At 38.3% G+C, this 12,155-nt stretch overlaps 1 protein-coding gene across 2 annotated transcripts in view; it reads right to left on the reverse strand.

Moving 5' to 3' along the window:
* Positions 1-12,155, reverse strand: part of LOC146370472 (polyprenol dehydrogenase) — a 55,441-nt gene that overhangs the window by 26,114 nt on the left and 17,172 nt on the right. For both annotated transcript variants that reach the window (XM_084954806.1, XM_084954805.1), the window contains exon 3: positions 1,304-1,372. In XM_084954806.1, coding sequence (XP_084810932.1) covers positions 1,304-1,372 — 69 coding nt within the window. The remainder of the gene's footprint in view (positions 1-1,303; positions 1,373-12,155) is intronic.

The following is a 12,155-nucleotide window of genomic DNA, read 5'->3' on the forward strand; positions in this document are numbered from 1 at the left end:
ATGTATTTACTGCCAGATCATAAGTCAAACAGCAAAATTCTTCATTCGCATTGTTACGACTTGTTTCAATTGCTTGCCTGGAATTACTGGCCCATTTCCCGTCACCAGCAGTTATTTAGTGGAATGTCATTTACTTTCTATGGTGTCTCGTTGTGGCATCGTTTCACGCATGGGCACGGTTTTAATATTAGTTTTCATGTGCTACATGTCCATGTCCTCTACAAAGTGTTCACGATTTACCTTAGAAGCATCTCAAGAATAAATGAAGAAACACAGGATAAACCTGTAAATGTATTTTTTATACAAATCCTATAAAGTTTGTTGTTGACAGGACAAACAGCGTACAGCTTTTTTCTGCTAACTCGAGGTCCCAAAAGCTTAAAACTCACAGTAAGTGCAGCAAATAAGCATGAACGTATCATCAATGATCAGGTACTGGAAAAACTGGAAACATTTGAACATACAGTATCATTACACAGTGTAATGGTGTAGCTAACCCAAAGTGTTTTTAATAGCTTTGGACAAATGTGGCACTACCACACACATTCTGGATCCAAAAACAAGTAAAATGACTACATTGTTTTAGTTTTTAAGAAGATTTTTTTTATAATAAAAATATTAAAAAACTGTAGATTTATAAAGGAAAACATAAGTAGTTCTAGTATGCCCCAAATATTACAGCCAGTATCTAAAACCTGATTTTGCAAGCGTACCAATCTTGGAACACCTCTTTAATGGTGGTAAAATCTCAAGGCTATTTCGTACAGTCTTCTTAGTCACGGCACTATAGTGGAATTTATGGTGATGTGAAGGTCAGCCGAATCAATTTCTCAACATGGGATTTAAAAAGAGAACCCTGTAAGCTGTTGTCGATGAAGTGATAAATCTCTACTATTATTTGTCTCTTCCCATTTTCATCACCATCTCTGTGTTTCCCATCTTCTTCCACCTCCGCATTCTTTTTTTCCTATTTTATTTAGAAAAAAGCTGGTACAGCTAATGATTTAGCACTTTTTATCATTATCTTCACATCCTTTTGCATCATTTTCCTCTTCATTTTCGTTACAGTGGATCTACAACACTCCTGACACTGTATGTATGTGTGGTTGTGTGTGTTCAGGTTTACCTGCAACTGTGAAATCACGTGTGTATGTTTGGTAAAGACTGGAAAAAAGCCTACGGGGCAGACTACAGCAGCTCTTTCCTTTATCTTCAAACAGCGGCTTGCTAAAACAACAACATTTGTGCATACGCATGCGTGTGTCTGCCTGCGTGTGCATGCGTTTAATGTTTGCAATGTTACCTTTGGCCTCTTTGTAGTGTTCACAGATCCTTCTGACAGCTGCAAGACCCTCCTGCTCATCTCTCCCACCTCAAAGAGAAGGAAACACACACAAACACACACAAATGAATACAATATATGACGAGACCTTGGAGGCTTTTTATAAAAAAATACAGGTTTTCTTTTTTTGTCAGTCTTTCATCTTATAAAAACACATTTCCAAGAAAGGTTCTTTGAATGGAAAAACACTCAGTGCAAAAATTTAGCCCTTCAGGAATTAGGAATATTAACAAGGCTTCTGATTCAATACATCTACTTTTTCAGTAAAGACTTTAAATGCAAGCCTGTAAAGAAAGTACAACATTATTAAAAGTATTATTATGAAAGTACCATCTAACTTCAAACAAGCTATATGAGGACACTTCACCAAAGAGATTTTAGCCAAAGAAAAATTACCTTAAAAAAGGTGATTTTTCTTTGGCTAAAATCTTTTAATGCTTGTAAAGTCAAACAGCAAAATTCTGAATATGAAATCAGTCAAAAGACACTTTTTTGCACCATCACTGGATCCAGGCAGCATAGCCAGACAGGAAAGTGGGGAGCACACTTTTATAATAATAAGTATTTTGATCCCAAAAATATCAGAAGAAATATCAGAGTGCCGCATATTTTAAAAAGCTATTTGGTAGAAGCAAAATAAATGGGTAAAATATGGTGCTTAAGGAATTTATTAGACCACAATCCAATATAATGTTTATACCACAGCTGCCCCAAAGTTTCTACAATGTTTCTGCAATGATTTATCAACCAGGATGCACAAGCTCCTCATTCTTGTTATCCAGGAATTTTCCAATTCAGTGTTTTACAAAAAATAGCAGAAAATATAGTGATGCACATTATTACTTTTTGCTTAAGATGCCAAATTACTGTAATTTACTTGCATTCCTGAAAACCAAAATGAGTTTTAGTATATGAATGTAATGCTTGACTAATTTCTGACTTGTCAGAGAATTCCACTCTGCCTCAAATTTAAGCAAAAAATGAAAACTGGGTTTGTTATTTGCCTGATAAACAATGACGTCATTTTGTGTTCTGAATATTTCTTTATTTGAAAATATTTGTGTTTTCTTGTTCTATGACAGCTGGTCTAATAAATTTGTTAAGCATCCTACCTGTTTTATTGTACTTGGTGGGGGAAAATGAGATTCATACAGTGCTCAGTGACAACTGAAAATGGCGTGTAATACCATCTACAACATCAGATCTGAGTTATAAACTCATAAACACAAGACCTTTAAACACACTGATCCACAGCTCTCTATTTTGTTTCCATATTGAATGTACTGTTCAGATTAATTTACATGCTCCAGCAGCACAAGACAAAATATGCAGAGAGATACATATCATGTGCTGCCTTCTAAGATCATTGTGATAAATATATTATCGCCATATGAACAATATCATTTTGAAAAAGTCCCTGACATGCTCCTATCATAGCAGTCTTTAAAGTCATTTTCCTTTCACATTGCAACAGGAGCAAGGGGCTTTAACAGCTCTTTCATAAAAATAATTTACCACACACCCTATGCCGAACGTAGGGTAAATTAAGGAACTTAATGTCCTGTCATTCAGCTCAATTCAATTTCCACGGTGTTAAAAAGATGACTGTTGCTATCGTTAGATGTAGTACACAAGATATGCTTAACACAAGTAAATGTTCTGAAGAATAAAAAATGCAGTCACTGATGCAGACTCGGGATAGATTTGCTGTTTGAGGACATTTGCATATAAATGAACGACTTCTCTTTGTTAGGTAATAAAGAAATAACTAAAATAGAAAGTGTAAGCAAATCACACAAAGGAGAGAAACATGAAGCTGGTGTAATTCACTGACTCAATATTTCTAAAAAATAAATCATTCCAAAGCCCAGTTAGTTGCACAAACACAGGCTCTGACAAATAAAAGGACAAAGACACAATTATACTCTCAGTGCAAACAATTAGTGCCAACAATTAGTTGCTTAATTGATTAGCCTATTGACAAAATATTGATCAACAAAACACTGTGAACATACGCTGGTTTCCATTTGTCAAATGTCAGGACTTGCCGCATATTGACATACAAGCCGCATGACTAGACACGCACACACACAAACTTGTACACACAAATAGCCTATTTGCACACGCTCATTTCCGCTTTGCTCACACACATAGACACACTTATCTTGGATTATCACGTAGACCTTTTCAAGGGCACAGCATCATTTACCCTGATGCACCGCTGTTCAGGCAGGGCTGAAGGATGCAGCTTCTCTGAGTGACGTGCCACATGGCTCACACAAACACTCACATTCAGGACAGGAACAGCCTGATCTCACACAAACAGATTTTTTTTTTTCAAACGCACTAGTGCCCCTCTAGCAGGCTTCTCTGCCCATTTGCCAACACTCACTAAGAACGCTGCATATAATTGAATACACATCTCTTCACAACTGCTTCTGGACAAAGCTCTTCTTTAAAATAGCTACTGATTAAAAGACGTGCCCCAAGGAAATAAGTTTGCCTACTAAATATTTTGGGATGAGTGTTGAAAAAGTAACCTAATTAATTCACAGACATATTCTTGCTGCAACTCAACAAATGGATAAACTGAGCAAGACCTGGAATAATAGTTAACCGTAAACTGCCAACTACTGACAATCTCATGCAAGCATGGGGACCTGTTGTGCTTTCCCCATAAACATTATAAAAGATGGACATAGAGTCTGGGTCTGAAAACTGAAACCAATGTGGAAGTGCTTTAAATCTGTAATTTATTTAATGGCCTCCAAGGAGCAACACCTGTGGTTATACAGACTTGTCATCCTATAGAACTCTATAGAAAAACAGCTTTCTGACACGACCTTTTCTGCTGAGTTTATGGGCTCAGTCACTCAATTTGGGTCAAACTTAATAAAAAATTATGGTCCATTTTGTAAATCTCAGAGACACTATGGAGGATAATCTGGATAGCAACAAGTTTGATGAAATTCTAACCAATACTCTAGAAGAAGTTGCAATTTTTATGAATTGGGAATGGATGTACAGACGCTTAATCACAGCATAAACTAAAAATACTTGTTAGCCAAAGCTCTGTCACGGCACGGTGCGCCGGTGTGTTAGAGCAGCGCCCAAGAGCAGACACAGGCAAGGAGACATGACATGACTTTAACAAAAGGTGAGCCTTTATTATGGCTGAACAGAGGGCAAAACAAAAGCTAAGACGAGTGCTGGCAAGACAACTAAACTGACTGTGAAAACCTATGACACTGAACACTATACGAGACTATGAAACTGTGATAAAGCTATGAAACTTCGAAAACTAATTCTATGACTGTGACTATGAGAACTGTGACGACTATGACAAGCCATAACTGGGAAGGTTACACAGACGACGCGACAAAGACTGACTGAAACACAGAGACTAAATACCCACAGGGATGATTAGGGGAAGTGGAAACACGAGGGAGAACAGCTGACACACAGTGTTGGGTAAGTTACTTTAAATTAGTAACTTAGTTACATTACTAGTTACTTCCATCAAAAGTAACTCAGTTACTTCAAGTTACTCGTTACTTTCAAAGTAACTAGTTACTAGGGAAAGTAACTTTGGTTTTACTCAGACTTCTCTTGTTAATGTGTTGCTAACTGGATACCCAGCAAGAGTGCCAGTCTTCTAGCTTGCTTACTTGCCACAAGTGCACTGTGCCACCTACCAAAGGAAAAAATAATGTGCATATTTCCACGAGAGAAATCCCACGCCTGGACCGTCGTTGACCACCGCCATGATTCTAGCCTACGTTACAGCGTCATGTGCGCTTTTTACATCCAACACAAAAACTGCAGTCGTGGTGCTTTTGATTGTACTCAGAACTTGGAAATTCTGCCTTCCGAATAGGAAGATGTAGGCAACACCAGACTGCAGATGAGTTGCATACAGGGCTGGACTGGGACAAAAAATCAGCCCGGGCATTTTGACTAGAGACCGGCCCACCATTATAGCAAAAATCATAAAGCCTTTGAATGAAAACAAACACTGTTGTGACAGTGATGTACACTGTCTTGATGGTATATATGTATCAATCTATCAATCGTTTGTTGTAAGACTCAGATAATTATTTATTAAAAGCTAGACATTTTAAATGAGAATAAGAAAGTATTTCTTTGTGCCCCCCTCTCCCTGTTAATGCCCTACCTGCCCCCCTGGCAAAACTTTGCTAGACCCGCCCCTGCACAGTTACCAGCTGTCAGCTACATAGAAAAGGATCCTGGTGTTATTTATCTCTCAGAAACAGTTCATAACTTCTCTTCAACTCATTCATGTCACCTAAAAGGTAAACCTGTTTCTCCATCACCTGTTCAGCTCTGATGATTCAGTAAGGACATCTCCTGGTTTCATCTTCATGTTTCCCACTCACCACATAACTAAACCGATATCATGACCAGCAGCTTTACAGCTGTGGCTCCAGCAAACATCAGCTGATACTAGAAAGTAATATTAAATAAATTCTAACAACAGCTGATCAAACGTGCTGCTGTTGTTTAACGTGACATCCGGTGGTTTCCTCTTTCTGGCGCAAAGCGGACGATAAATAAACAAGAGGGAAAAGCCAATCAGCTGATCATTGATCAGTTTCATGATTAAAGTAGCAACAGGAGAGGGAGGGGAGAATGAGAGAAGAAGAGGCAGCTGTGCAGCAAAGACACAGAATAACTCCAGCTTTGTGTCTTTTTCATTGTAGCTGAAGTCCGGGACAAACTGTGTTCCTTTTCACCTCAATAAGAAACGCGTAATAATTTCTCTGAATACGAGACGATTCCGTTTTTTAGGGAATGGTTGGCAACTCTAATAATTAACCGTATGAACAAAATAAAGTTCAACATCAGTAACATAGCACCCACCCAGCTGTATAGAAACCCCGTCATGCTAGCTAGCACGCAGTACGAAAAAATCAGCACAACGAAAATAAACTCCAACTAAACTTGGTTTATATCTGACCCAGATGGACTGCAGGTTATAACTTCTTACCTGAAGTTCAGTTCACCTGACATTCGGACGGGCGGCCGCTTCGGGTCTCTCCTCCTGCCTCCCTTTTCCCTCATCCACCTGCTGCCTCCACCACTTGCTAATGTTACTGAATCTGTGGAAGCTCCGCGATGCCACCACACGAAGTAACGAATAACGAGCCTATCTAAATCCCAGCAACGAGTAACGCGTTCCTGATTTTGGCATAATAACTAGTTACCGTGCTCGTTACCACAATAATAACGTAGTTACTGTAACGCGTTACTTAATAACGCGTTAGTCCCAACACTGCTGACACACATGAACCTAATGACAGGACAGGGGAAGTGAAACTAAATACAATAAGCAATGAACACCGGACTTTTTCAAAGTAAAACAGGAAACATGGAGACTTAGACATGATGCAAACCTGATAACAAGAACCACACAGACATGAAGCATGACAGGTAGACACACGAACCAGGGAGGCTTAGTACAGGGGAGATGACAAAAGGAACTAAGAAACAAAGGACTAAACAGCAACCTAGAAATTAACTAGATGAGCTACACTAGAACACAAATGAATACAAAAGAAACATAAAAACTCAAACACTGGGTCACACGACCCAGTGTTGTGACAAGCTCAGACTTTATGCTGCTTTAAATGCTCAGTTTCCAAGTTTTCCTTTCTTCTGCTCTTGGATCTGTATGATGATACAGAGAAGGATTAACCTTAATATGTCACCTCAGGCAGACAGCTCTGGATTTAAGCGGCAATTCAAGTGGCTCCATTCACCTGCCATTCAAACCTTCTGTTAGTGAGTAACAGCCAATCACAAAGGGATTTCTCACTTAAAGGTAGGATAGGTGTCAATAAAATGAGAGACGGTAAAATGGCTCACAGTACAGAGGCTGCATCCAATCCTGGTATACGAAACTGTTATTCTGAGCTGCAGTTCAGGCAAATTAGTAGTTGGGAATGAGCGTACTAGGGGAGACAGAGTAAAATATTTTATTTGTTTAACCTGCAAACTGATTTGTGCATCATGTGCTACGTATGAGCCAGATTTTGTCTTTGTTACCGGCACAGTGGTATCAAAACCTTCAGTCTGCTTTAGTCAGTTATTCTATTCGATATATTTTGATATAAGTCATCCGTTTCAACCACCTCCTCCAACTATAAAGAAATTATAAAAACCTTTCCAAGAAGCAAAGTCTTCCATGGCAAAGATTAATTTAAATTTCATTATCTTATCTTAAAAAATGCTCTGGACTGCATCATTTTAATTAATTACCTAGTGAAATGTATTTTAAGCACAAGTGCATGCTTTTAATACCCAACTCCGGTGTTTGACAGTTCAAAGGCTTAAGCCATTAACTGGCTTCACACAGATACTATGCTACCACTCCACCTGAAATATGCATCCACTACATAACTAGAGAGGGATCCACTTTACCATAAATACTCTCACTTCATGAATTACCTCAAAGAGTTGGCATATTTGAAATGGAGATACACTCAGAGTCATCAGCTGTGGGATCAACTTCGGTACACATAGGATTGTCTGGGACTACAACAGACACTTATCCGAGTTCTGGTATGATTGATTTTGTGAGTGTAATCCCACACACATGGTGCTCACATCTAATTTATGTTCTGCTCAAACCGTCTCCAAGGATACTCTGACATTGACTTTGCGCTATACACTCTGAATGAATAAAGCAGAGTTTTCTTCAAAGTTTTTAAACTCGTGGACAGAATAGAAAATGTAGTCTCATGTAGTCTGTAGATTTTGCTGTTCTGTGCACAGAATCTCAAATGTGTTTAACTTCGGCACCTAATATAGGTTTGAAATGTAAAAAAGAAAGAAAAAAGCACCAATTCAACTAAATAATTTCATGATTTATGACCAGTCTTTGAAGAGTGAGTTGAAATCGAACCCCATAACATTCTGTCAAGATATTCCCACACTGCTTCAATAATGTTGAGGTCCAGGCTCTGGATTCCAAACCATGACTTATAGTGTTCCATTGTATTTTTTTCTATGCAGATATCCATTTCCCACATTGATAGTCTGTTTGGGATCATAATTATGATGAAAAATAAAGCAGATGCTAATCTGACCATTTCCAGATGGTACTGCATGGTTGATCGAAGTCTTTCCTATATTTATAATTAGATAGATTTTAAAAAGATCTCGAACACCACGGCTGAAATGCAGCCTTAAACCATAACAGCATCTCCACTGTGTTTTACCGATAACTGTAGACATTGACAGTTGGACATCCCTCCTGACCTCCTTCATATGTACTGATGACAATTTAAATCAGAAAATGTAAAATATAGATTTAATACTCCATAAAACTCACTTATTGTTTTTTTGGTCCTGTAGTTTTTGTGTAATTTAGTATACGTCAGCCTTTTCTCCCTGTTTCCCTGTTTAAGAATAGCTTCTTGACAGCATCCTTCCACGAGACCATTTCTGATGAGGCTTCAGCAAAGAGTAGATGAACTGAACTAATCTCTCAGTTCCTGTTTCAGGTCTTGAGACATGATTTTAAGAAACAGTTTATCTGCTTTAAATACCTTTTAAGGACTGCCATTTTTTCCATCTGTCCTCAACTTGCGCAGTTTACAAATTTTATTTAAGAATAGGGCTGCCACGATTACGTCGACTATCAAAATCGTCGACGACTGATTTAATAGTCGACGCGTCGTTTGAAGCTTTGTAAGATCTCAAAAGACGCAGGAATAAGTAGTAGGATTTAAGAGTGTAATAACGGACCGAAACAGAAGATGGCAGCACTGCATGTACAAGGATGCCAGCTGCCGTTAAACCCCGAAGAAGAAGAAGCTGTGTCCCAGAATTCATAGCGCGGCCCAGCTCAGTTTCCAACAATGGCGGCAGCTAGTTAGTTTTAATATTACTCTTATTATTCTTTCTGGGTCACAAAATAAACGTTTAACATATTTTCAGGCGAGAATGTAGCTGTGTAAACCTCAAATATCTGCTCAGTTTATCAAGACACCGCATATTTTCAAAAGCACTCCGACGTTTTCGGAGACGTCTGTTACCCACTAGCTCGATAGCTAGCCGGGGTTCAAGGGTCACTAGAGCCGTGAGAACACCGGACTCCCGGCAAATCGTTTTCAAACCCACCGCTGTCTTTCGCTACTCAGGTTAAACATGATATATAAGTCACTTTGATAACTTAAAAATGTTATTGTTTGGCTTTTTTCAGTATTTTATTTGTTCCTGAGTAAATCGGTTTGGCTGAGATTAAAGTTATAGTTTTTACACAGCTGAATAAACGTCAAGCAGACAGCTGATTATCAGAAGTGTGAGATGCTCGAGAATATACTCCGGTGTCCTGTTATATTTTAGATAGCAAGGAGTTTATTAAACTTCACCGAAACAATCTGCAAATTTCATTAAAATTTAATAAACTATCATCTTGTCTTTATGTTTAGTTAGCACATACCTTAAAAACTCTTAAAGCTGTAAGCTAATGATAGTTATATAAGAGCAGATGCTGCTGGTGCAATAAACTGTAGTTTTACGTCCAATGGATGCATGATCTGATTAGTCGACTAATCGCAAAAATAATCGGTGACTAGTCGACTATCAAAATAATCGTTTGTGGCAGCCCTATTTAAGAACACAGTGAAGTCCATGGACGAAAGGCCCAAACGCATAGAAAAACCTGCTAAAAGCTGGGGGAATCAAAAATACTCGTGTAGGTGTGGACGTAGCATAAAAGAGTTAATAGCTTGATCTATTGCTGCCCGTAACTTATTGCAGTTTTCTCGTATTTGTTTAATTGTTTACAAAAGGTTTGAGGTTTGAAATGTGTGTGTAGTTGGAGGATGTGTGTGTGTGTGTGTCTGTGTGTGTGTGTGTCTGGTGGGGGGGGGAGGCAAGATTTTCTTGTAAAACAAAGGGAGGCCTAGCGAAAAAGTTTGGGAGTCACTGCTCTAGCAAGTGGTTCTAGGCAGGTAGAGCAGGAGTGGCATGGGACATGTGGCACATGAAATGAAAAAAGAGACATCCCACATGATAGAAAACCTGGAATTGATTACTTATATAGAGTACACATAAATACACAGACTTCTAAATTGCTATTATCTCACAGCCTTTATCTGTTTTTTCCCCCAAACCTTTGATGGTAGCTAAAATTAGAACAACGCACATCATTTGTTATGTTAAACTATATTCAGTTAAATAAACTACTTCTGGAATTACATTCTTTTGCATATTTTGCCTTGCCTACACGTTCAAATTCACTTTTGTATTTTTTGCATGAAATACATTTTTACATAGACATTTAAAGAAGCTGTAACGTGAAGCATTTCATTTTTTAACATTTGGTTTTACTGCATTTACCTTCCCACAATAAATATAGCTAAATGAATAATGGAACAATAGCAGACCTTGTTTATGCAAAAAGGCCTGTCATAATCCTTGAATTTGCATTTTAACACCCAATTTGATAACAGCCCTTTAATCCCAGTGAAGCTCTGAAAGTCTTTAAATCTCCTCACAGTGAAGAATCACACACATTTCCTAATGATGAAAACAAACTGTTTTGAAGCTATTCCAACCCTTAGCATGAATCAATGAGGTGTCAAGAGGGTTTCTGACAATAGTACGCTTTTAAGTAGACAAACAGAGGATGCCTTGGGTATTATACAGCTGTTGATCAGTCTATAATAGATTTTATGTTATCATGGACACCTCATCATTCAGCTTCACTGGTGCTTTGGGATGATGGTGAAGACAGAACACTGACCATAATGTCTGCCCTTCTGTTTTCAGACCAAAGGTTAAGCAAAGTTTCATTTGAGAACTACAAACTTCTAACTGGGCTCAAATACTAATATTCTCAGAACGTACCCAGACTTTCTGTAAATTTGCTTATTTTTCTTAGTTTCCTCCTTTTCAATATAAAAAGCTCTCAGCTCACAATTGGCTAGTTCTCCTTTTCTGATTTTCTGTGGAGTGAAGAAAATCCAGTCTGTGAGAGATTATTAGCCAGGAGGCTTTTGCAACACAATGCGAGACAGATTTTTTGTGGAAACTTAAATCGTCTTGATGCATTCTCAATCATCCAGGAAAGTAAATCCCCAAAAGTTGATTCTGTTCATCTGGACGTAGCATTTTGTGGGAGAAACGTTTCGTCCCACAAAACGATACGTCCAGATGAACAGAATCAACTTTTGGAGATGGAAACTTAAATATTTTCAACTTACACACATGCACATTTGCCTCTAATTGATTCATGTGCAACAGCCATGTATGCGATCTCAGTATGTATATGCAGTTTGTGGTCCACAGTAGAATATGTTATGCTGAAATCAATATGTGGTACTTGCTAAAAGTCAATATAATCCTTTGCTATCACTGCGGTGCCTTGTTCAGAATTTGCCAAGATTAACAGAGACTCAACTAAAAAATACTGACATTTCCTCCTCTACACCAGTCATTTTCAAACTATTTTTTGTTGCCCAAAGTACACCAAAGGGCAAACCAAACTTTCAAAGTGCTCTTGTAGTCATATCTGTCATCGGTTCTTCTTTTGATTGGAATGCAAGGTGAAGACACTTTGACAGCTCATTTGCAGCAGCTGGACCTAGTATGTGTATCATCCCATCCATTAGCATACCTTACCTCAATCTAACAAATGGTGAGTCCATTTGGATTCACTGCTCTAGACTTTTACGTTCACCCTACGTTTGTGCTGCACAGCAATTTAAAAACTAGTTAAAGTCTGTTTAGCGGTGACTACGGTATTCTCACCATCTTATGTGGTTAGACAAGGTTATCGTGC

Source organism: Perissodus microlepis, chromosome 16 (genome assembly GCF_051167445.1).
Source record: "Perissodus microlepis isolate ML-2025 ecotype Zambia chromosome 16, ASM5116744v1, whole genome shotgun sequence".
In the NCBI taxonomy this organism is placed as follows: Eukaryota; Metazoa; Chordata; class Actinopteri; order Cichliformes; family Cichlidae; genus Perissodus; species Perissodus microlepis.